This window comes from Pelmatolapia mariae, linkage group LG18, assembly GCF_036321145.2.
Source record: "Pelmatolapia mariae isolate MD_Pm_ZW linkage group LG18, Pm_UMD_F_2, whole genome shotgun sequence".
NCBI lineage: Eukaryota > Metazoa > Chordata > Actinopteri > Cichliformes > Cichlidae > Pelmatolapia > Pelmatolapia mariae.
Window position 1 is genome coordinate 18,662,781 of NC_086243.1, and position 26,943 is coordinate 18,689,723.

The 26,943-nt window shown below is 42.5% G+C and overlaps 1 protein-coding gene across 9 annotated transcripts in view; it reads right to left on the reverse strand.

The window, feature by feature from the left end:
* The window catches only part of LOC134616316 (adhesion G protein-coupled receptor L2-like), a 90,062-nt gene extending 63,399 nt beyond the window's left edge, over positions 1-26,663 (reverse strand). For all 9 annotated transcript variants that reach the window (XM_063461108.1, XM_063461105.1, XM_063461104.1 and 6 more), the window contains exons 1-2: positions 26,052-26,663; positions 5,488-5,702 (exon numbers count right to left, since the gene is read on the reverse strand). In XM_063461108.1, the coding sequence (XP_063317178.1) occupies positions 5,488-5,563 (76 nt within the window). In that variant the 5' untranslated portion in view covers positions 5,564-5,702; positions 26,052-26,663. The remainder of the gene's footprint in view (positions 1-5,487; positions 5,703-26,051) is intronic.
* Between the last annotated feature and the right edge of the window lie 280 nt (positions 26,664-26,943).

Sequence of the window (26,943 nt, forward strand, 5' to 3'; positions counted from 1 at the left end):
GAGGTGACATTTAATTCCTAGACAAAAAAAAAAATGTGCGGTCATGCTCTATGGCACAGACCCTCAGCCTGAGGAGATTACTAATACAGTGAATGCAACAGAGAAGCATTCATGGCCTGTAGTGAGAGTAAGCCTGCAGGCGCCGAGAGACAGAGACCCCAACACACATCAAACACATTGATTCACATCATATATGACCATTAGCGATGCAAAATTAATCAAATAAAAACCAGTGGCAGCGTACCCACTTCCAGGACATATTTAAATATCGCTCCGACTTCACAGGACACTTCTGAAAGTCGGCAAAGGCAGCGAAACGCACAACTGAACCACGAAAAGCTCGTTCTTACTGAATCCTTTGTAATTTCTTTTATTGATTGCCATCCTTTCCCCGCTGTCAACATTAGTTTTAACACCACCATTTACTGTGTAAAGCGGCAGTAACAAAAATGTGAGACCTGAGCTGTTGTGACATTTCTGATAAGGAGCGACAAAGACAAGTAGAGACAAATGCATCATTTTTGAACAATTTTCACACAGGGTAATTATAATTGTAGCCTCCCTCCCTTTGTCGCTCTCTAACCACAACCAGGTTTTTGTTCAAATGGCCTTCGTGTTCTGTACACGCACCGCGCGTCGCCATCATCAAGCAGTCCTTAACAAATTAGTGCCCAAAATGTATGCTGGAGTGGGAGTGTAAAAAAAATAAAAGTTGCAGGTATTCATAGCAGCAACCTGCTTTTGTTGCTTTTGCTCAGTCTCCCTTTGGTGTTTAATGTTATATAGCCGCTTTTGTTTTTGCATGTTTGTTTAGCTTTTTGTTCAAATAAATTAGTCCTGACGTGCCTTCCAGCTATTCAGAAGTGTTGGGAACACTAAAATCCGACAGGTTCTTGTTGTCTCCGTAAATAATTTTGTCTCAGATCCAAACCTGATTTATATTGTTGGCAAACACCTTCTCACACACAAAGAAAGAAAGAAAGAAAAGGGGGGGGGGGGGGGGGGGGACTCGGCTGCTTTCCTATAGTGTAGACTTGATTTTATTTGAAACCCTTCTGCTTCCTTTCAAGATTAAATGCATTACTTTGTTATGACAGCTGAACCCTCCTGTGAAGCAGCGACTTACACTGAGCAAATCCAAAAGTTTAGAATCGGAGGAAAAGTACTTTGTGGTTGTAAGTCGGGCTCATCTATTATTTGAATTAGCCTGCCCGGAGGAAAGAAAACGAAAAAGGAAAGAAGAAAAAATACACGTGAAGACGGTACTTAAAAAAGGACGACGTCATGTGGGCATCTGGTCCGCTGTTTATACAACTTGTTACCATAAGGGGTGTGAAGTGAACAGCTCTGAGATGCTATTGAAATTTAAGGCCCGCTTAACATTTGAAATTAAACTGTCATAAAAGTGCAGCTCTCGGCCCCATAAAGTAGGTGTTTGTTCGTCGGCCTGACTTTTACAATCACGTCTAAACACACAGTCTCCTGGAGGAAAGGAGGCTCTCGCTCTCAAGTGGAAACATCTCTTGCTTTCTCGCTGTAACAAAAAAAAAAAAAAAAAAAAATGTACTCAGGAAATCGCCGTTGCAATAAATCTAGGATGACCCCATCGAGGGCGATATTGTATTTCATTTCCTCTGAGCGAAATCCTGATCCCGAAGATTCATGCGACTCTGGCTCATTTCAATTTCGCGTTCTGCTATGATTTAAAACTTTCCAGGTCCTCGGTTATTATTAAAACAGTATATTGTAATGCTGTGTCGTGCAGAAATATGTCCGCGGCGCAGAAAAGCGAAACGCCGCGTGCACCAGAGATTGTGGCAAAAATGCAGAAAGAATTGTATTAGCAAATGAGAGGGAGCGACTGAGAAATGGGACGATTTATTTGTGTCAGCGTGCCTCTCAATACGAAGCAAAGTCCATTCAATTCAAATGATGAACCCCTGCCTTATTTTTTGAAATGCTTCCAGCTGGCCAAAAATTTCCATGCAAGCCTGATATATCAGATTTTTTTTTCCTTCCTCTGTGCTTGTTCTCACCACACAGATTGACCAGTCATCTGTGAATCTCCCATGGTTTAGCTGATAATTCATGATCGCCCTACCATGGACCCGCAGCATTCAATATGAATTATAAAATGGCAAGCCAAGCATATCAATGGATGACAGACTGGATGTGTATGGCCCCGGGCCAGAGAGGAGTTGCAGCACAATAGCTTCCCCCTTTCAGTCAACCCCAGGACTGCAAATACCAGTGTGGCACGAAGGAGGGTCTTCCATCAGCACAATGTATGGCGCTGCTTGAGACAAATGTTGAGCTGAGACGTAACATTAACCTTTACAACCTTTTCGGGGGAGAAACGCAGGCATGCTGGTGTGTTCGACTAAGTAATATTTTACACTTAAAAAAAAAAAATCTCCCTTAGTGAGAAGCAAACAGCGAGTGATCCTGAGCAGCGGGGGCTGAAAACCAAAAAGCATAACGTTGCAAAAAACTTTTGTTTTTGGCGGGGAGGGCGAATCCAGTGCACCATTTAGCAGTTTCCTTACAAACGACTCCCGAGTCCGCCGACTTGATTATTCAACACGCTGCATATTAATGCCTCTCGTTCGCACATTCGTCATGCTGGAACAATTTCTAGGACCTAAACAAACACTGCCTCTTTGCTCTGATCCTCCGTCTCTGCAGATACGGCACAGTTATCAAACATAAACTACTTAATCTTTTTACATTCCTCTTTTGTGCAATATTTTGATACGAAGGCTGCGCTGTCTGCTCTCCTTTGGTATTCAAACACAACAGCCAACGGAAAGTGTTGACACTGACTACATGACATAATCCCTCCTTACATCTGTCTCTCTTTACTTTAAAGACTTAGATAACTGCTCTCATTCAGGCACAGCAGGCATGTACCTGTGCACTCGCCCCACCTTCGTAGCTGCTCACTTTGAATCCGGGCGTCTTCTTTCATATCTGCAATCTAGGCGGTCTGAAACATCTGAAACAAACGTGATACCTGCATGCCCCAGTTTACTCCAGCAGACGCGTCATTTTATAGATCTGTTTTATAATCGTGGAAGAAATGCAGGGCGAGTTAGGCAAAGTGTGGAGTCAAACATTAAGAAGAGTCTTTAAAAAGCGACAGTGGCTAAAATCTTTAAAATTTGAAACCGAGCACTAGTTCGGTCACAGCTTAGAGAAGTTTTTCTTATTAGTGTTGGAGTAAACAACTGCCTTCACACACTCACAAACACATAAGAGATTCACAGGAAGTGACGTGTGGATAAAAGCCAGCATCACTACCTTCACGTCTGCCTCTTCACCTCATCGTCTATGGGAGGTAAGATCCAATATTTAGCCTTGTTTTAGTTTTTTGGTTCTGGTAACTCTGTGTGTTTGCTGTCTGGGTGGTGAATAAGTCATTCCTATTGCTTTTTATCAGCATTCTTTTTGGCCTCTTTTATTAGAGCAGTTAACATTTAACTCTATAACCCCAATCACCATCATCTGTGTTTTTTTAACCCTAATGCCCTCATATGTTTTTGTTTAAGATAAACAAAATGCGAGCAATAAATAGCACAAAAAGGCAGGTGTAGCAAAAATGATGCAAATGAAAACTCATATATGCAAACTGATATGTCAGCAGGTTCAATAAACAGTCCGTTTTTAGAAAAAAATAGCATTTTCTGGTAATTATTTCATAGTTCATAGGCTTTTTACAGGGTTAAATTACAGGCAGCTAAACAATAAGCTGAAACATGCAATAAAACTTTATAAAGCTGTGCAGAGCTGCAGATTCAGGAAACAACTCCCTAGTCCTCCCCCCCACACTGTCATTTTATACATTACTATAATAAAGAAATATGCTGTATATAACTCTAAGTGAATGCCACTTTAAAAAAAAATGCTGTCAATTCCATTTGATTCTGCACGAGTCTGCCCGAACCCGAGCTCAACTGGTGTTCTTTCTTCCCCGCTGGCTGAGAAAGTCAATACCAGTAGAGTGAAAAAAATCACCCTCTTTTCAGGTATGTCATCGAGCGTTTCAAAGCAAGGGGAATGTTTTGGGTGAAAATCATAACCTGATTATAGCCTCTCCTGGCGAAGGACAGGAGGTAATTATCAAGTGGAGTTTTGCTTGCAGGAAGTCTCAGGGAAACGCAGATCATAAGCCCTGGGATGCAAAACCCTCCGGGCTGCATTGGCTGAAGGTGACTGGCATGTGGATAGAATCACATATTGTTTTCAGATGAACCTACACACACACGCACGCACGCACACACACATTCCTTTATTGACGGATGGGCAAATATGCATTCTTAGGCCTGAGAGCCCTCACATCAACTGAAACCCAAAACCCGCACTTTCTGCATACCAAAGCAGTATTTCTCTTTAAGAAATTCAACAGGACTATTCAGCTCAGTTTCTAAGCCAGGCCAAATCAGAGGGCTATTCTTCAAGTACCTCAGTAAGACCCTCTTCCATATTATCTAAAATTGCTAATCTACAAAGAAAAAAAAGACTGCAGAGGTAGCCTGCTCTATACTACACTGCACTGCTACCTTTGTTGAAATAAAATAAAAAACTGTACACCACAACCAGGAATAACATAAAAGTGTAGGGTGTATCCATCACAGAACAAAACAGCAAGAGAGAGAGGGAGAAAAATGCAAGATCCAAATTCAAAAGCAACCCCCAAAATAATGTGCTCCAGCATCTATGTGTAATCAATGCTTGGCACACAAGCATGCGATTTTGGCTTACTTTGTTTCCCGTTACAATGGGACTGAAACGGGGGAAAAAAATATAATGATCATCATTAAGCAGACATACCAACATCAGTGGTTTTGATGGGCATGGAACTGATGGGAGTGTTTTGTGACAATACTTGTAATTACAGCCAAATGTACTAATCAAAAGTGAGGGAAGTAACCAAAAAAAATGTCACTGCAGACAATTAAAAACACTGACACATTCCTTCCCAGTTCCTCGCTCTGGCACAGAATCAAGTGCCCTGCTTTTGATGGTTCCACGTACACCGGCTGCTCAGAACAATCTGATTAAGGTGCAAATAAAAAATGCATCAATCCTCTGCGGCTGCAGTGCCTCAAAGTACACTCAAATAATCTGTTACACAGCTCATCCAGCAGAAAAGGTGTAGTTATGAGGCTTTGGGGGAAGGACACACCATTTGAGTTACTGTGGAAGTGAAGAAATGTGTCAGTCAAAGTGTCCGTGCGCTGCCAAGAATATTCAATGAGTTCCATACGAGGTGTTTGAAACACCTTTTTCAAACTTCAAGGGTAAAACCACTGAAGAAGAACTCGGCAACCTTGCTACATAACAGCTCTCCACTTCTCTAGTGTGGCGACAACAATGTGTGCTAATAAATTCAACACATTCATAAGCTGAATAATAAGTGGCTTCTTGAAAGGTTGACTAGCAGCACATTAACGCTACTTTCTGCCGTGCAACTCCATGGTAACTCACCTTGTGAACAGTGAAAGCAAAAGAGAAGGAGCAGGAGGCAGTGAAACACCGGACACCTCCGCAGTGCAGAAGCCATTGTGTTGCTGTATGCAAACGATCCAGGAGCCTGATGGCTAATAGTGCTGGTTCGGCGAGTTGCGGAGGGAGAGCTGAAGGCTGAAGCGACGTCAACGATCAGTAGTTCTTGGAGAAGCTTCGCCAGTCATTTTTTTCATCTGGAAAAAAAGGGGGGAGAAAAAAGAGAGGAAGATTGCATAAAAATGGAGGAAGCTGGTGAGATCTATGAGATCATTAGCGCTTCGCTGGTTTAATTGGTGTAATTTCTACAATCTGCATCCTACAACAGTTCATGTGTGAGTTGCTTGTTAAACGCAGTCAAGCAAATATCTAAACACCACAGGAGGAAAAAAGAGAAGATCCTGACTGCTGTTTGATTGAGCAAACAGAGCATTTCTCTGATTTCAAGTTTCACAGAAATATTCAAACTTTGTTCTCAAAACGATTTCGAGAGCAGCGGCATGAAAGCGGATAGCGCGCCTGATGCTCTGCGCTTATTTAGCACGCGGCGGCATGTTACGACTAAATGTTTACACTGCCTCATTCTCCCACTCGTCCCCGTTCCACCTTCCCCATTTACTCCCAGGATCCCCGCGGGAGAAAGCTTGTCACTCCGGCAACACGCTCGCGCAGGACGCCATTAGAGACACAGCTGCTTTGAGAGCTACTTTTGTCTCCTTCCTTATCGAGGGGTGGCAAAAACGGGCCTTTGTCTGCAAAAGCAGCGAAAGGTTAGAGCCTGAGACAGACTAACACAGCAGACAGATAAGCTGCTTACCAAAGTCAAACACTGAGGAGGGGTGTGCTGTGTCATATGTGAAATTACGCACATACACACACACAAACTCATATGGACTCATTCATGCACAACTCCACAAATGTACAGCAAAGGACGTGGATACACACACACAGAAACTTCCACACACCTACACAAGCATGCAGGAAGATCTTGTTTATTTCTTGGTGGTTGCCATCTAAGCATCTCCCCGCTACACGCACACATATCCACACAAACTTCGCAGCCGTCGCTATGCAAAGGAGAGCGAATGCTTCCTGCTTCTCAACGCCGCTCCTTCAGAGCCACCCGTCAACCGCCCTGATTATTTTATAATGAACCTAAATTTGAGCAGCAGAGCAGTCAGCCCTGATCGCTCTCTGGGCCTCACTAATGCGCCTGGATATTTTTGGCAACACAAAAACCCACAAAACATGGAAAGCTTTCACATTAGCATACTGAGCAATAATTTAAGCCACTATTAGATTCGTTCTATACGTGTCCAAAGCCTGGTGGAGGGATAACAGTTTAACAAAAAAGCCTCCACCTAGCCTGTTGGAGCCGGAACGTATTTATTTTAATTTGAGGTCACCCTGGCCGAGCAGTTGTGCTGCACAGTGTGCGCCAAGGAAACTCGCGCACACACACTCACTCGGCTAGCTTATAATTTATAGTTGGGTGGCTTCGTGGGATTGTGGTTTTGTCTTCCAGTTGTTTACCTGCCAATGGCGCCAAACCAGATCAGATAAGGGCAAAGTGGAGGGGACCCGCTCTCCTCCATGGGAGAGCTCACACCACGTCTACTCAGGCTTCTCATAATCTCGGATCTTCCACCAGCTCCAATACCGGGCAGAGCACGTGACGTCTTCCACAGCAATTTATCATCCACAAATATGAGTCCTGGGGGCCACGGAGTAACCATAATGGTGGTTGACAGGAGGAGATTGCAAACTGTTGGGGGGTGGAAAGGAGGGGCACCCCCCTGCCCCTCTGGGCCTGCTGAGCCACTCAGCCCCTCCAGACACCAGGGGGCGAGAGCCCGCCAGGCCTCGCGGCTGAACGCTCGCCCTCACCACCCTGGGGTTCTTTCTCCCGATCAGCCGTCGCCCTGCTGAGTAACATGTCTCCTTTCTCCCTTAAGCTGATGCAGGACACAGCCATGCTCATCTTCCTAAAAACACAGTTTTGTTTGGTGGGATTTCTGCGCTGAATCGGTCCGGACTTGAGATAAAGGGATTAGGCGATTAACACTGAGATGCTTTACACAAGCGCTGACAGACGTATCATAATTTCACATCAGGGGATGCGGGGGGAGAAGAGGGGGTTGACGTTTGTCTAAGGGGGAGGGTGGGGGGCTAAGATGATCTCGAGCAGAAAATGATTTTAAGAGGTAAGTGAGGCATCGTTAACCCCTCGGAGATCGTGCCGAGGAATTATGTACACCCACCCCCCACCTCGAAGCTGGGGAATTGAGGTTACTTGTTACTCGGCCAGTGATTTCTGCATAATGATAATCATGCTCCACAGAGGCCGATATGTTAAAAAAAAAAAAGGGAACACAGTTATGACTAACTGTCACCACCTACACTAAATCTAATGAGCTCAAATCTATAATATACACCAGGAGACAAATGACACAAAAGTTATTAATTTTCATCTGCGTTTTTAAGCTCCTCTTCCTACAAAAATACAAGGAAATCTATTCCCTGACGTTTTTTTTCCCCCTCTCTCCCTCCCCGTCCTCTATTAACAGTATATCTTTCTGGAAACGAGACAAAAAACTTCACCAATGAAATGAAAAATGCTATGCAAACATTCACGACATCTGTTTTTCTTTTGTCTCTTACACACACACAGTGTGGAGACCCAGGGAGAGAAATCTATCATCAGTTAGGATAATGGAGAAAATCACAGTCCACAGCAAATTTTTCACATCAGCCTGATAGAAATAATAAGCAAGCATTTAAAAAAGGATGGCAAGCAATTAAAACATAATTAAAATAAATGGATGGAAGGAGACAGCCCACATGTCTTCACATGAAATACTAGGCTGTGTGTAACAGCCAGCTGAATGAATGTGAGGCTCCTTTGACAAAGCTTGTATCTGCTTCACTCAAGCTGGAGAGGCGTCCAGTGAAAGAGAGCGGGAGAAGAGGGGGAGTTTGGGAGTTTCTAAGCCGGGAGGGACTAAATAGATGGGAGAGGGAAGAGGAGAGGAGGAGAAGAATGGAAGGGGGAGAAAGAAAGGGGCGGTGGGGTCACCGAGGAGGATTGACAGGCTGTGAGTATGGCCTGACCTCCTGGGTTTGCCTCCAAGTTTTCTCCACAGGCTTAGCGAAGACAAAAATAAAGCCCAGGAATGTTAATTTATTTTCAATTGTCAGCGCCGAGAAGAGAGATAAAGAGCGCATACATACATATCAAGTACGAGCGGAACAAAACTAATGCGCAACTCCAAGTGTAAGCTCAAAACCTACAAGTGAAATAGAGCCGCGGCCCTGTAGAGCTGGATCTTGCCAACACAATGATCCGTCTTCCACTCTTTGAATAACTACTAATTTGAAGAACTTTCTGGCCCGCCCCTTTGCCCTACATTCAGGACAAAAAAGAGAAAGGAAAAAAAAAGAAAAAGACACACATGTGAGAGGAGAATTTGAAACATCAGAAAATTGTTGATGAGCTAGAAGTGGAAGATGCGAACTACAGGAACTAAGAAAACAGAGCCTCCAGACACTCGTTTTTTTTTTCTGTCCTCGGTGCGCCCTGATGTTCCCAAGGAACTCTTTTGTCATGACAGTCCTGTCAGGGCTGCGCTTTCAACCCCTGCAGCGACATGATGTCATTTCCTTGGCTCCACCAGTGATGTAGGGAAGTTGCCGTCAACTGCCAGAAATAGAGACGCGGTGACACCGGGCGCAGTCTGCAGAGCGTGCTTTATCAACACTGCTGATAAGATAAAGCACTGTTAGGCTTAACAGGCAGTAAACAGGGGGGTTTACAGCCTCACACAGGGAAACAATTAAAGACAGATATCTCAAATAGAGCCGAATCTTCCTTTTTTTTGTCTTCAGCTGCCGTTCTGTAAGCACAACAAGAACTTACAGTTTCCAGCTTTACAAATGTTTGTTCTTTTAAGTGTTTTCAGTGAATGCTGTTCCGGGAGTCGGACGTAGAAAAGCGTAAGAGCAGTTTAAGTACTTAAATATGCTTATGTATATTAGTAAACATGGAGCCGCAGCAGTAAATAGTAGCAAAATATTCGGATGATCTCTTAATCGTTAAAGCGCTGGTTCCAGATGTGGCTCAAATGTTGACGTTTGCAGGTTTTCGTAATCTTGTTTTGGCTAAACAGATAAGATTTTTGACGATTTGCCCAGATGTAACAGCAAATTTTTTTAGTTATTTTTTTTATCTCTAAAAGCGGAGAAAAGGAAACGATAGAGCGGTAGGTTGCTTTGCTTCGTGACGCACGGATGTTGGGAAGTTTGCTTGAATGTTTTGGCAAATGAGTGTGTTTTCACACGCTAATTTTTTGTGAAAATATGTCTTTGCATGAGTTCCCATTAGGCTGCACGTGCTACTTATTCCCTCATAATTACAACAGGCTCAGTGCCCATAAATAATTCATATGTCAACAGGTAATTTTTTTTTTTTTTTAAAGATGGTTTGCAGATGACGAGGTCAAAAACGAGTTCCTGTAACATGTAAATGTGCAAAGCTGCAATTGAAGGCAGCTCCACTTTCTGTCTTGTTTTCTTTTTGGGATAAATGGCTCCAGATTAAAAAGAGACCTTTGTGGATAGCATGCTTTTAAGTAGAAATGGTCTTCGGTGCAGCTCAAAAAGCGCAAACACACACATATACACAAACACACAAAAAGAAAACCTGAAAGGTGCAAAGCTTCACTATTTTATTGAGAGAGCACAACAGTTGGTGTGTTCAGCGGCTCTTGGCCAAAAGATTGAGCCAGTAGATAAGATAGAGTGCCAGCGGGCAAATGGACATGGTGAAACAGAGAGGGGTGAGCAAAGAAGCTTAGCAAAGTGAAGAGAACAAAGAAGACCCGGGCTGAACAACCAGGTTAGTGTCAAGCAAAATGAAGAGAGGATGGTGTGTAGCTTTCAAAAAGAGCCGTGCGGGGGAGCAGACACTTGGATAAAGGGTAAAAAGTGGAATCTTCTGTTGAAGATCACCTGTCAACAAATAATGACAGCTGCCTAAAATAATTACCATCCCCGGTCTGCTTTGTCTGTCAACGATCAAATTAACACCTAACAATTATTTTTACCACAGCTTATGAAATGTCACCGATAAAAAAAAAGCTTCCAGTTGAGTCTAACGGTGACGATATTGAAGCAAAAAAAAAAAAAACAAGGCAGTGAGTGATGTGAAGCTGTACACACAAAGAAGAGTGAGGACTTCCAAATGTCCTGAGTAGATTTAAGATTAGTTCTGTGTTTCTAAAGCGAAAAAACAATATCTCGATCGAACAATTTCACTGGTTTTTGATGAATTTGTTTGGAGTATCAAAAGAAAAAAAGGCTGCGAGAAGCAGGAGTAACAGAAAATGATGTTTTGCTCCAGTCTGCATGTATATTGCATTGTTTGTTTGGGTCTTCGGGGGACTGTGTGTTTCCACACTGTAATTTTTTAGGAAAATGTGGCTTTGAAAGATTCATTTGAGACAGCGAGCGCTTCTCTTGCTTCTTTCTTCTTAATTAATCTTCATGTTTGAGAAGCTACGGCAGTGCATGTTCAGCATTCTGCTTGATAACCGATTTAAACAACTAATACATTATCAAAATTGTTGGGAGATTCATTTTCTGCCAAGAAAACGGCTTTAATGAGCCATCACTTCAGCATTGGCTTTACTCTAAAGTCGGCACACATCACTGCTGTGACGCTCCCCGATTCCCCCAGTTGACCCCGGATCTGTAAAAGCTACATTATACCACACGTATTTGAAGAGATCAAAGAAAAACAGAGGGAGAAAATGACCGAGGTGTCAGTTTTATTCACTGATATCTGGCTACAGGCTACTACTGAGCGCCGTAGCTGTTCCTGCTTGGCACCGAAATGAATAGGCTGACCTCAGAGCAGTTGGTTGAGCAGTAGGGTCACCGGAGAGGAGCAGAGAGCAGCTTGACACTGACACAAAAAAGAGCGGTTTCTCCTTTCAATCAGTCTCTTCATAAATTTACTGAAGGCCTCACTTCTCACCTCCTCCACACATAATGCTAGCACTCCGCCCCCCAACCCGTTTGCTCTTTATCCACACACAAACACACCCACACACCTCGTACAGCATTAAAGCTGCATTTTTTACGAGGGAAAACGCGATTGGCCTGGCAATATCACCCCCCACCCCTCCACCCTTCAACCTAACCTTACTACACACGAGCAGCGCATTCACAACAGATTCATTCACTTTCAGCACGTTTCCACTGGGTGATATGTTGATGTTCACACCTTTTCAGAGGGGGGGGGGGTGCGCACCGACTCGATGTTAAATTTTTACACACTGTAGCTCCAATCAGACTGCATTAGGTTTTAGTAGGATGTTAACCGCTAACACACAACATCTGTGACGTTAATGAACAACATGCAGGCGAGGAGTGACGGCGCAATCAGCCTCCAGCTTTGCAAAACTTCATTCATGTGTTGCCATCAAATCGAAATAATCCAGCATTAATTTCCACCTCTGACAACAACTTGTTTAAACAACGAGAAAGGAGACAAAATCCTACATGTGGCCCAAAGTGATCTCAGCTTTGGGGTCTGGGCCAGAACAGCCCGAGGGGAGAGGCACGCTATTTTGCAAACTATCTGAGGGTTGTCATTTCGGATATAGGACTGGCTTAAGGTGTTATCAAGAGTTTATTTCTACTCGCCACTGGTAGGTCAAACCACTAAAAGCCACACAAGTTACTGACACGGCAAGACTCAGATGGGGCTGAAATGTACAGACATGCTCTGTTTTAAACGGCACTTTTCCACAATTCACGCAGAGGGAGGCACGTAGTAGATCAGAGATGTGAAACCCATTTTATACCGTGTGCCACATACAGCCCACTTTGATCTTAAGTGGGCCGGACCAGTGAATCCGCCCTTTCTGTCAGGGTAAATACATTTAAGTGAACATTTAATCCGTGAGATATTTTAATATAAGAAAAAGAAGCTGCAATTTTAACAGTATGTCTCAGTGTTTTTACATGATAAATGTGTAAAGAGACAGAAACAGTTCTGGTAGTCTATTGCTATTATAAATGGAGGGCAGCTTAGTGCCCAGCATTTATATGTAACATTTTAACTGTGGATCCACTAAAGTAAAACTAGAAAAACTGGATTTTTTCCTGTCATTTCATTGTTTATTACTACTTTGGCATAGTATGAATGGGAATACTGTGGAGTCTTTATCAACAGGAAAATCTGCAAAACCTATGGAAACAGTTCAAAATCTATGCACTCCTCACATTTTCCAAAGCTTTCCAGTGGGCCAGATTTGAATCTTTCCCGGGCTGATTCTGGCCCCTGAACCTTATATTTGACACCCCAGTAGTAGATTTTACAGTAAAAGAAGCTTTAAAACAAACTCTCTGGCATTGATATGCTTTTTTATTAAGTGAGATGGCACATGTAAGCACATCTAGATATTTAAATACATCTAATGAGTAACATGTTCCTTTATTGCAAATTACTGGTTATATGGAAACACCACCACTACTTGTTTGGCCAAGTAAAGATAATATAGATCCAGATTAGCTGAAAATTGATATAAGCATTTCTATATCAATTTTCATATATATTATTAAACATTTTTAATAATAGTATGTTGCTGTTGATCAAACGTATGCTTCTGTCTGGTCTTTGATGCCGATCAGTTTTGGCACCTTTTTAAGAGAATATTTAGAGTAAAATAAAAGAGCAGAGTTCTCAATATTTTTTTTCCTAGCCTCTACTAGTACATCCTGTCTTGCCAGGACTACCGATCAGAGAGCAGGGGTGTAGCCTGACAAGTAAAAGTCAGGGCAAAGGTATTCTGTTCATCTCACTCGGGCTTTCTCAGCTGGACTGTCAAAAAGAAAGGAATCATTTTTGCGATTAAATCAAAGGAAAGACTGTAAAAGGGAAAGGGTGTTGACTTTTTTTTTTTAATGAAAGGAATCATGATTATTGATTATATGTCTATTTTGTCATCTGGCACAGTCGCATTAGTTCATTATTTAGTTTAATTATTACTGAATAAAAAGTTAACTTTGGATTAAACCTCACTTAACATTGATTAAAGTTTCCTCTAATCTGCCAGTGGTGCAGTCCCTCCCTCGCTGTGTTTCACCCACAGAGCTGCTACATTAATGTTCCTCACAGAGCCGGATCTTATTTTTAACACAAGGACATGACACTGTACATCACTCAAACAGGCTGTTATGTCTCTCCTGACATCTTGGTTTACACTTCATGCTCGCTGCATTTTCATACAGACTTTAGAAGCTATTTAAAGTTATATGGATTCTCTCAACTGGGAACAATTTAATGCAGTTCCTGCTTTGCCACAACGAGATCTTCATGGCTCACTACACATACTGTGATGTATCTATCCTTGCGGCCTCATCGCGATCCATGTTTGTCCAATTTAAAGTGCATTTAAAGGGCTTTTTTGTCAAAAATTCAGTCTGTTTTGCATAATGTGTGTTTGTTCAGCACATGGTGTGTTTCCCCGCTGTGGGACGTCTGTGAGGTCTCTATTAGATCAGGGTCCTAGAAGTCAGTGACATTCACGGATACGCATTGATTTTTTGAGATCATCTTGGAGTTTTTGTTTGTTTGTGTACTCATGATAGGCAGATTTTTAATCACAAATCAGTTTAAAATCAGGAAATCCACATGTCACAGTCACAAAAAGCTGGTGGTGTTTTCGCTACTCATGTTTGAAAACTGGTTCTTTTTCTTTTCTTTAAAAATGCTAAATAAAAAATGAAATAATAATCGGTTTCATTATCAACTTTCTGTGATTCACTCCAGAAGCAAATTCTCTAAAGCGCCTTATTCAATGTAATAACTGAGCTGGGATATTTTATATATATATATATTTCTTAGTCATTATGTAAAACACTAAAGTAAAAGTCAAAAGCATTTGTGTGAAGAAAGTTAAACTTTTCTAAGAAACAAGAAGTATTTTGCTCCTTTTGGTTATTGTTTACAAAAGTGACCTTTGAACTCTACAACTGTGTCTACATTCAAAAACTGACTCAAAACCTTTTTTATTCTCAAAGGCTTGCACTTAATAACTTGTGTGTGTGTGTGTGTGTGTGTGTGTGTGTGTGTGTGTGTGTGTGTGTGTGTGTGTATAGTATGTATGGTAACTTGTATTTCCTTATGTATTCTTTATTTCTTTATAAAGTCTTTTTTGTTGTTTTTTATTACCTTAAGGCACAGTAGAGCCATACAGGTTTTTATTTTCTTATCTTTCATGTTAAGCGTAACATATTGAAGTGTACTGTGTGAATAAAATTGCCATTTCATTCGCAGATATTGTGAAGCCTTCCTACTCCTATTCCAACAAACACCTACACAATTGCTGTTTTCTGAAATTTCTGGAAACAAAGTCCAATAAACATACATATTTTTTTTTTTCTGATACTATTACGCACTCACTAAACCCCTTTTCTGTATTACAGCCTTTATGAAGTGGGTGGAGGGAGGTTATAACAGAAACGTGCTTTTAGCTGCATCCATTTTAGGTAAAAATACAAAAAATGGCAACTCGGTGTATATCACAATATTACAAGAAATAAAAAAAAAAATCTAAAGCAATGAGTCACCTGGCAGAGCATTAACAGCAGGTGTTTTATAATCACTTAATTGTGCTTTTTTTATACCCGAGATTCAGCAAAACAACACACCTGAAACATTTAAAGAAACAATAATGTAGTAAGAAAATTATATTAAATTAAAGGATGCTGAGAATAATTGTTAGGTGCAGCACTAATGTACTAATTTAACCGTAAAATAATCTGATTGATTAAAAAAAAGAAAAACAGTTTGCAATAATGAATGCGAACAACCCAAAACTGTCAAACAATTGCGCTGATATTTAATATTACTGATATACTGACCTACTTTCCAGTGCGCACTCACATAATGCAAATCAAGCACCACATGGAATAGTAAATAACCCTTAAGGAAGTCTCTTATATAACTGAAGCTCAGTGACTGGAGACATAAAAAATGTGCTGATATGAGAAAATATTAAGACTATAGCGTGAACGTGTATAATTATAGGACTAAAGCCTCTGACTGGGTGAGAATGGAGGGAGGTGGAAACTGACTCCACACTCTTCTCTACAGGGTTTTCCATGATGTTAAAGGAAGTTTATATCCGGTGACAGGGGAAACCATACCAGGAATTTGATTTAATTCATAAAACCGCCGCAACACGGGGAGCAGCAACAGTAGTCCTGTAAAATTGCCTCATACACCTTGGCCATTACACCACTGTGCGGAGTAATCGTCAGACCTAATGAGTCCCACGAGACGGCTGCCAATGCTATTACGGACCCACCGCCATGTTTAACAGTCGACAGCATACACATACGGGTTTTCTCTGCAGGTAAACTCATTAGATTTCAAGAAAAACATTTAACACCGTTTTATTTTGTCTGCGTTTCGATGCCAGGTAGCTAAGTGCAAGTTTATGGCTGAGCACTGGATGAAAGCGATTTGTGGATGTTTGCCTGTTCGAATCATGGTGTGCGACATGCGAACTTACGGTTTAGACTTTTAAGGTGTTTACTAGTAAATATCTCTATTTTTGTGCTTTCGTTCACATCTGATAGGAACCTGTTTAACCTCAGTACCACGCAATATTATTTTTTTTCCGTCCACGGCACCTTTTATTAAAAGTTTGCTATCTCTTTTTTTTTAGTCCGACTTGAGGATTAGGGCCCACAGACGGAGCTGTAAACAAAACACTGACATATGATGACCAAGTGTTTTTATTCAATCTGTTAGCAAACAACTGCCTAATTACACATCCAGCAGTTAGAGCCCGGCATTATCATTCATTTGGAGTCGCATTTCTGGCCAATACACCCCTCTCTTTTAGCTCTGCCGTGGTCTCCAAAACTCCCGAGGGAAATATCTGGCTCTTAAGCTGCTAAATGCTCCATTATTGGCTAGTTGCTAAATTTGTCTGTCTGTGGTTTGTTGATGGGCAGGTAGTGTGCGTAGGGGTTTTTTGGGGGGGTGGGTTTTTGGTGAAAAACAACTGCCTGCTGCTGCCGTAAATGACACTATGAGAGCACGGAGAGTGGACCAAAACAGTGAAGTTGCAGGCTGTGAAACCAACACTATAATCTAAAAGATGCTCAACGCTCAGCAAATTGAAGGGATTTCTGAGCACAAGAGCCCACTTTTGTTTTTCACGCAGTCGTTTGAGCCGCTGTGATATGAAATTTTTGATTATTGGATTGCTTTGACCCATGTTTCTTGCATTTAAATTATTTCACCATGGTTTTGACTTCTTTTTTTTTTCTTTTTTTTTTATAGTTGTCTTTTTTCAAAAATCGGGAAAGACGTTGAAAACAATGCATTATCGCTACACAACCATAACAGTTATGAACAATACCTGGCACAGTGTTGAACTTGGACCGTGAGGATTTTCCATTAATTTTCTTTTCTGTGCCCAGTACCTGCTAATTCAAGTAATGACTGCTCAGACCTGCTACTTTCATGTTCAAATGTGGTGCTTAGTCTCTTTTGAAGCTGACTCATTACTGTATATTCAGCTAAGCGCCATTCATCAGAGAAGCAACTGAAATTTAGTTAGACTTTAATTGAAAAAAGAGCAAAAGAGAAAATTGGGTATGATTGATGGCATGTTAGTTGTGGCAGCGTTTGAGAGAAGCTAGAAAATATGATTAAGTTCACAGACACCCAGCATGTCCCAAAGGGACAGTTTTGGAGCCTAATATTCTTCTGACTCAAGATCTGAATTTTAATCAATTTTGTTTAAAAGAAATAATAATAATGATAATTTCAAACTCCTAGTAATCCCGACTTTGTCTGTTCAAATCTACCATCATTTATTGAAGACTGATTCCTCTGAATTAAAGCACCGATTAGAGAAATCCTTCTGCAGAGATTCAGTATTTCACCCATGCTCAAGCTAATATCTTTTAGCCATATTGCCCACATTCACAACTTGGCTGTATTGAGCTGGAAATGAGCCATGGACTTAATATGCACATACGTGCAGGCCTGGATGGTTTTTGTGCTTGTTTTCTTCACAAATCCTTTTTTTTTTTTTTTCTCAGTATTGGTTTCTATTAATTTGTCCACCCCCTCTGTCTGTTCCTTTGGAAACCAACTCACAGGCATCAATCTACAGCATTTCCAGTGGGAAATGGAAGCTGGTTGGACTTGTTTTTCTCGTTTTCTTTGTACATAATTGCTTTCTTGTGCTGTTCCTGTCTTCGCTGAGACAGTCTCGGGGTTATTATTCAAGAGTGACTATCGCTGATTGAGCTGTAAACTACTTTAAATTTTCATTGTGAAGACGGACCACCGCAGGTTGACGAATGAATGCAACTTGACCTCCAACACATCCAAATAGACTAACGCAGAGCCTCTAAACAGCTGGATGCGTCTCTAAACTCAGAATATGACATCAGGCAGACTTCTTGCCTTAAATGCACCAAACCTGCGACAATTTGACAAAAGGCAGGCTGCTTTTTAAGGCCAAACGTAAGATTTTCTTGTGGCTGAAAAAAAGCAGACGCTAGAATAAAATCCAAAATGTAGCTTCAAGCACAGCGCTGCTGATTTCTGCTTGCTAAATTATATGCTTTACCGGTATTTCCACCAGTTCGTCCTGCTCGGCCCATTGTAATGCAAACACGAGGCCCATACGAGAGGAGAGAATGAATTGGGACAATGATGAGAGTGCAAGCTATAAGAATCAGGACAGCTGTCAGGTTGTGCGGGTGTACAATTAATGGCTGAGGACTGATTTTACTAGAATGCAGCTACGTTTTCAATAGAGACAGACACAGAGAAGAGCTCTGTGTGTGCAGCAGGTTACACAGTTTGCCATTCAGGGTCAAATGAACAGCTCAGACCTCACTTTCACCAAAAAACAAATTAAGACTCAAGGCTGTGTGGTTTCTGCCTCCAAGAGCATTCATAAATACTGTTTACACTGCCTTGGAGCAGATATGTACCAAAACCTTGAGCGTTTATAGCCACATTTATCACATTTGAAACTGTGAGAGGACACAAGGACTTCACATTTGGTAAGAGCCTGCTAAAACCACCCCAGATCCGTTAAAAAACTGATCATTATCTTCATTTTATATATTATCCCATCTATGTTATTCATTTATCCATCTGTGTGACATCTTCTTATTGCCTGATTTGTCCAATCAAAAGTCCAAAGCCCAAAACACATCAAATTATCTCTGATTACAAGCGAGAGAAAAGCCAAAAACATCCAGCCAGAAACCAAAGAATGCTTTGTGTTTTTACTTCTCTGGGACAACCAATCAATTATCACTTTTCATTTGACCGCCTAATCAATTAATCAACTCCTTTCTGCAGCCTTACCCGGGTTACAAACTTTATTTGTCCGATCGCAATCCGAACCATTTTTTTCTCCTGACATCACATCCTGTGTTGACACATGTACTAAACTTGAAGCATGTGTTTCTGCAAAAAGAAAAAAAAATCGCAAAAGGCAGACTTCTGTGTGTATCCTTGCAAAAAAAATAATAAAAATCAACAAATATAAGCACAATACGCGGCCACCACACCACTTTTCAATGCTTCAAAAAAAAAAAACAAAGAAAAGGCTTCAGTCGATGCAACGCTTTTCTTTGCTGCCAAGTTTCCCTTGTGCTGTGGCTTAGCCCAACAGTAGCGTAAAGGATGCATGCTTCTTTTATTTTATTTTCAGCCCCCTGCCTCCGTTTTTCTTTTCTTTTTTTTTCCCTCCTCCAGTACATCATTCCTTTGGGTGTTTGTGCGGTGTCCCTTAGTTACCGGATAAGAGACCCAGCAGCTCAGAGAGTTAAAAGCCTGCCCTGTCCCACTCATACGAACAAGACCATCAATAATTCACCCTCATCGGGAAGCATTATCTAACAGCCTTATAAAAATTTCAAGGTTGTGGGTGACAACATGGAACCAGTGAAGAAAGTGCTCCGTAAGAGAGCACTCCAGGTGCCAACAATGTGGGCAACAGATATGTTCAAGTAAAGGCAGAAGTACACTCGTCTGCACTATCATGTAAGCCAGTCCCGCAAGGTTGATTTAACCGTTACACGGAAAACACAGAGGTCCCTCTGAAATAAAGGACAGCCACCGCATATCTCCTCTTGTCTCCACCGTGTGTGTGTGTGAGTGTGTTAGTGTGGCACAGAGGTGGAAGCGTTTGCTCGGCTGTATTAACGCCCAGGCTCATTCTCATTGACAGTGAAATCCCTCTAAGCCTAGATCAATTACATCCAGCTCTGCTGTAATTAAAATGTCCTAACAAAGGTCTTAGGAGCACAGGACAGAAACCTACCCATTCAAAATAAGCTCAGTCCAATCTATAGCAATAACCCCAAGAAAATAGTTTAAAGCTTCCTTTGGTGATAAGCACATGCACAAAGTGTCCACGCACGGCTGCTGCTCAAAACAACCCCAGTTTATCCTTTAATGAGATCAAGATATGATTTAAGATGTAAAAAGCACACGGGCTCGCATTAAGCACAGTTAGCAGTAATATTTTTAATCATTGCAAGTACATAGTATAAAATACTAATTAATCCATACCCCCCCCCCCCCAAAAAAAATAAATAAATAAATAAATAAATAAAAAACTAAAACAAAACCTGTGCACGTGCTTGTTTGGTAGCCCTAACTACTAAGACAACTAATTATTTGTTCTCTTAAGTACATCTGATGCTTGACTATGCTCTGCTGAGAAATGACAGAATGCTTATGAGTCTCCTAATTAAAACTCAGCAGTGGAGTGATTAGCAATCACAACTCCACTCTTCAAATATCAAGATCTGATTTGCTTGGCTGATCAACAACAGGCTTCCTTCTCTCACTGCAACCCTGAGAGCCTGCAGCCCCTCTCAGTGTGTATTAAGGAGGCTTTTGAAATGTCGGAAATCAGCAAGAAAGGGCTCAGCTGAATTTTGAGTTTTATATTGCTCTTCTTCTCTCTTTTTTTGCCAGAATGCCATTTGCATTTCTTTTTCCTTCTTTCTTTCATTCTCTTTTTTAATATTGACTGCCAGCAATCACAAAATAGATTACACACTGACGGTGATGAACGCCTAAATGTTTTTGGTTTCACAAGCTAATTCATCATGCTATGAAACCCGAGTAAGAAGAAAAACATCAATAACATCACTTATGGTAACCAGTAAAATTAAACTTGAAAGCTGCTCCCTCATTGCGCCGATGAGGGGACTGTTCCTGACACGGAGAGAGCAAGATGGCTGACTGCACTGACACATTGTGAAAGCACGCCTCGCAATCCTAGGTAATAGATTCTCTTTGCTGTGCGACTCCCACCACTCCTCATCTTCTGTGACAACGCCTGCCAATCAAAGCCCGAGGAACGTTCAAGGGCTTTGACAATATCTCCTCACCTTGAAAATACATTGGCTTCATCACAAGGCACCGAGTGACACCAAGTAGGCATCAAATAGCCATTAGACATGGCAGACAAAGAGCCGGCACACTACAGGTGATCCCGTGCCTCTCTCGTCTTATTTTTCTTTTCTTTTTTTCCCCCAATGTAGCAAAACAGCTCCTTGAAAAATTGGCATTTAAAGTATTCTTTCTGTACATAAAGACACAACAAGAACAAATGCCAGCAATACCGTGGGAGGTGACATTTAAGCGTTGGACAGAAAATGCACTGCATGAGAGCACTAACTGTGGAAGCGTTTTTATGATCATTTGAAAGAATCTGCAGCAAAATTGAAGGAAGTGAAAGAACCCCAATATTATGTTCAATTTAGCTTTGTAATACACTAAGTAGCTTCTCGGGAAGCAAATCCTTCTGTGATGTTTGTGCGAAAGCACTTAATAGCAGAATTCGTGCTGTCCATCACGCGCGGAGGCCATGACGATTACTCATTTGGAAAATAAAACATGGGTGTGGGTGTATACCTGGTCCGATCTCTTTGAGAAATAACGATGTTACCCCACATCAGCCGACTCATTTCCATTTTTATGTGATTCATGAGTACCATGAAGGATGAACAAGGAGATCTTTCTGCAGTGAAGCATGGCCTGAGCTTCAATTTCTGGGATAATTATATGATACTATTTAGGAATTTGAAGAAGAGAGAAGCGCTTCCTCGGCTCAAGACAGATGACCTGTCAGATACACCTAATACCAACACAAAGCCTTCAGCCTTTAATCTGCACACTTCCTGTGACCTATACTGTGGCAGAACCAAATAAAGAACCCTATCTTCGTATCCCCCTGAGACAGAGCAGTGTCCTAATATGCTAATGCCAGCCAGTGTTGGAGAAGAAGCTCTGAGGGCGGCCCAGACAGCTCACAGGTCAGTGCTAATCTTCTGATATATGGAGCTTAAAGACCTGGGACACATCCATCACATGCCGCTGACGGCTCCCCTACTGGGCGAGATCTGCACACTCCAAAGGGTTAACACACACCCCAAAGAGACCTCTGACGATCCATCACTCAAGAACCGGTCTCTGTTTGAGCAGAGTCCCCTAACAACGCAGAGGAGGTAGCTTTCTCTGCGGTGAGCGCATCTACAGCCAGCGTGACTACTAGACCTAAGCGCCAAGCCTCTGTTGATCATTAAACATCCATTTTTAAACCAGTGGGGGAAAGTTAACTGTCATTTTAAACGCAGGAGGTGGTAGTATGGGAGAGAATTTTTCTCCCTCAGATCTCGGCGAAAAGGAGCGAGACCATATATCTATCCATCGGGTTAACTACCCTAACACATAATCATTCGTTCCAGTCATCTGTCTCTTTATTTTTGAGGCGAGCCACAAAATGGCTATGATAGGATTCTGCAGCGAGCGAGAAACTCACCCCGAAGCACTTTGTTAAATAAACAAAATGCCCTTTGCTTTCTTCTTTTTAAGCCCACACTCCTCTGTTGTGCATTTTCCTCCCTCCTTCTGGCTAACAGGCAAGAGTGCCGCTTCGATGTGAGCATCACCGGTAAATATCAGGTTTGGTGTCAGCCTCTAAGATTCAGACACTACTCTCCAGACCTGAGACCATTTTGCAGCAACACTCAGGCAGGACAAAATCCATCTTAGAAGGAGCACTGATGTCAAATCCCTCCACTGATAGCAACCTCAACAGAGCAGAATGCATGTACTTCTCCTCTTCAGCAGCTTTTTAATAATTTGAAGAACCGGGCTCGGCTCAGCACACCGCAGCATGGTTTCTTCCCCACTCTTGTTTCTTTCCTGACTCACCAAACTCACCACAGTTGCTGCTGCCCTGTCCTCCTACACATACACAATGAAGGCAGCCCTGCTCTCTGAGCTTTGTCAGAAGCCATTGTAGACAACACAGGAGTAAGTCAGTCTTAACAGGGAAGGAGAATTCAACCATTCATGAGAAAAGCATCTAAAGTGTGCTTCTCCACTAAGATGAATATAATCCCACCTGCTGCCCCTCTCAGACCTTCTTCCTGTCCATTTGTTTGTCCAACTTTTTCGCAGCGAGCCAGTCAGAGGAACTGAACAAGTCAGCTGTCAAACCCGCCTGCCATGACTGAAGATGGCAGGTGAAGTCCTGCTTTATCCACCTCCGCCCCCCCACATCCTCAGCCTTCTCTATCCTGCTCTTTGGTTCAACACGGAAAAGTGGCCTCCTACTCTCGCCTCTTTCACAAGTTTTGTGATCATATTTTGTCCAAACATAGGAGGGAGAGGAAGCAGCGAGGTCTCTCCTCTTGAAGGTTGGGAAGTGGTTGGCTCATGTTATTACCCAGGAGCAGGATGACCACGAAGGGGCCACCGACCCCTACCGCGCTTCCAATGGCATTTCCATTCCCTGTCTCTGTGTAATAACATCTCACACGCTGCACTTTCTTTCACTATTAACCTATGCTGATCCTATTTTCAAAGTAAGGGCACGCACAAAGCAAAGAAAAGGCTTTTTTTCCCCCGTGTCTCTCCTTGTATGCAGTGCAAATGTGCGAGTGTTTATTTTCATCTACTTAACCTGCCTAAAATTGCTGTGAACATTAGGCCACGTATCCCCACACAAAGGGAGGAGAAGGGAAAGGGGGGGAAAAAAAGACGAATCCATCAAAATAAACAGCGTCTTGCCGCATTCCTTCTCTGACAAACAACAGCTGCACAGAATTGGAAATAAATATTATCTCTGCGACAAGAAAAACAACACCGCTAGGTTCTCGAGAGTCGTACACAAAGCTTGAATGCTCCGTGTCATTACATCTACGCTCGCTCGGTTTTGGAATTAAACCATTTATTTTGTCAGAAAGCGACTGAAAGCAAATTGATTTTGGAGCCTTTTTAGATGCAGGCCGCGGTGACCAAAACGCCAGTTAAAAACGAGTAAACATATTTTCAGCAACTTCTGTTCTTTTCTTTTTTTTCCCCAATCGCCATGATTGCTCTGATGGTGTCCCATTCTCCTAAAGAGACTGAAACACAGATCTTTGATCCTGGTCTACGCTCGCCCCGAGAAATACTGAGCGAAAATGTTTTAACAGGCAAAATCTTTTTTAACATGACCACGTCTCTGAACGGCGTCCAAAATTTCCACTAAATACGCGGCTTTTGGTGTTAAGCTTACGGCCAGCAAATTCTCCCAATCCACACTAAATCTGTTTCCAAGACAAACACTTGCCTCTCGCGCACACACATAAACCATGACCAACTGCAGTGTCCAGCAATCCTGTCAGTAGCTTCCACCAGCAACAGCAGCAGCAGCAATTCTCTATCAGAACAAAACTGCTTAGAGGAAGGGGGCTGGTAGCTCAAGTTCTCCCTATTGAAATGCAGACACTTTGATATGGAAATTGGCAGTTACAAAAACCCGCTAGAATTCACACTAGCATGCACTGAAACCATTTGCGCAATGTGAGATGAGATGGCACTTCCTCCCAAGAAAACACAAGACAAATGGACTAAACCAGCATGTCTGGGGTGGGCAAGAGATGGAGTGGAGGTAGAAACAGGGTAGAGGGAGGCAACAGACCATTTGTCCCCCTCCTCCTCCTCCCTTCCCCTCCTTCTCCTTGAATTCCTACCATTCACTGTCCAAGCACTTGTTTCAAGACACAGACCTACCCCCCCCCCCACCCCACCCCACCCCACCCCCCCGAACTGAAATACAGGCATTTTTTTTTAAGCGCAACATCTATATTCAACAGTAAAGCCTCCTATCGGCAGGGGAGGAAGTGACCTTTTCATCTTCAGCAATCACTGATGGGTACGTCAGTATTAACCAGACGCTCTGAGCATCATCCCAGCCGGGGGAGACTTTTTTTTTTGTCTTTGACCGACACGACACAAAAAAACTTATCCGCCACGGCCCCAAAATATGCCTAGATTTGTCTGGTGGCGAGACAATTAGTCACACTGTGCATATAGCTTATATAATGCTGCAGTTTTTCCCTTTTTTCCCCCCTTTGTAGTTCACGACTGAATTGTGAATTTTGTCAGGTTTCTTTTAAGGCCAGCTCATCCATACTTTTCTGCATGAAGCTGTTATATAAGCATATGAAAGGGAAGCTCTCAGTTTCCCCAACTTAGCTTATATAATGTTGCACCACCATCCTGATCTGGTATAGACAGTATGGATTATGTGCAAACGTTATTTAACCTTCCCACGTCTGCCCAGCACAGTCATGCTCTCCTCTGGCTTCTTGCTTTAGTCTGTGCCTCCCTATCTCTAAAAGCTTCACGTGAGATTGGGAGATGGTGCCTTCTGCCTGTAAAAACTGTGTGTGCGCGCGCGTGTGTGTGTACGTGAGAGACAGAGAGTGTGAGTGTGTTTGTGAGTGTGTCCCATCATCACACATGGCTGACTCTGGTCTGTGAATTATACATGCCCTGTGAAATGATCTTATTTTATAGCCGCAAAATGGAGAAGTAAATGGAGACAGTAACTGACATCCAACTACTTAGCTCCTGGTGTCCTGGACTGGGTGGAGATGTTTGTGTGAGCTCTCTTTATTTTTAATATCACTCTTGAATATCCTATAAATATAAATCAACTTCTGCTTGTTTTTCCTTACGAAGAAAAACAGGCTTCAGCTTCATGCTAAGGGATTTTCTTGTCATGTGTGCATCTTGATTAAAAGAAAATCCAATTTGTAATGGGAAAACACAAGAACTGTCATAGAATAATCGTTTTTTAAAAAGCACCTCTCAGTGGGCATTTAAGGTAAATTACATATATATATATACATATATATATATATATATATATATATATATATATATCAGTAACTAAGCAACTTCACATTAACTTAAAGTCTGGATGCGAAAGCCACCTAAAAATAACGTCGCCTATACTCTGGGCTTTATATTGATCCCATCACCACAGTTTTAAACTGCTGGAGGAGCCCGTGGGCCCGTTTTCTGACATTTGCCTTATCCTATCCTGGGAGTGTAAATAAATGGTATTGATTCAGCGAGACATAACCCAGCATCTCCCCTGAAAGACTCAAAACATCCGCTTTTAAATGCTACTTACAGAGGGTATACGCCGTGCCAAAATACGGATCCCGGCGCGGAGTGTGAATCTCAGATCAACACCAGGAGCCCCCTTCTTCTTCTTCTTCTCCGTCTCTCCCTTCTTTTCTTTTTCAGAAGAGGCCCCCAGAAACTAAACAGCGGGTCGCACAAAGACGGCTGGGGTTCGGCTGCATGCTCCACTTTCCTCACAGTGGAAGAGAAAGGTGGGGTTTCCCGTGCCAGGTATCTATTCTTCTTCCAGCCAACGCGCCCGGGACCGGACGAATAGCTCCATGGCGAAGGGTCTGTTCAAAAGTAATGATCGTTACTCCCCCGCCTCCTCCTCCTCCTCTTGTGCATGCACCCAGGCTCCTTCCGACGGGAGCGCTACGGATAGACTGCATAAAAAAAGGGATCACTTCAAGGAGACGGAGATGCGCCCCAGTCTCGTTTAAAAAAATCAAACTCCGAGCTCTGCTCCCGCACTGATAAGTCTTTCTTAAAGTCTCCAGCGGTCGGGTTCGCAGATAAAGCACAGAGGGGGCTAATAGGACTTCTTCAGGCTGGTTTTCAGTGCGTTCCCTCGGTTGTTCCCTCTGCGCCTCATCCACACGCCGTGCAGACAGTCGAAGCTACAGCCGGACTGGAGGCAAACAAGGCGAGGAGAAACGGCGCACCGGTCCCCTGCTCTGCAGCAGCTGGCTGTTGAGGACAGCGCGCAAAACCTGGAGCGGATCGCCAGGGAGCGCGCGGATTAGGATCCTAATGCCAATTATGACCGCGCGCATTAAGGCTAATATTAAACATTTATCTCCCGGGTGTTCAGATTTTATGCATGCGTTAAAGCGCGAGCGTGTTCTGCTGTTTTTGCTCCGGCTTGTGAAGGTGGACTTTTTAACAATCCACGAAGC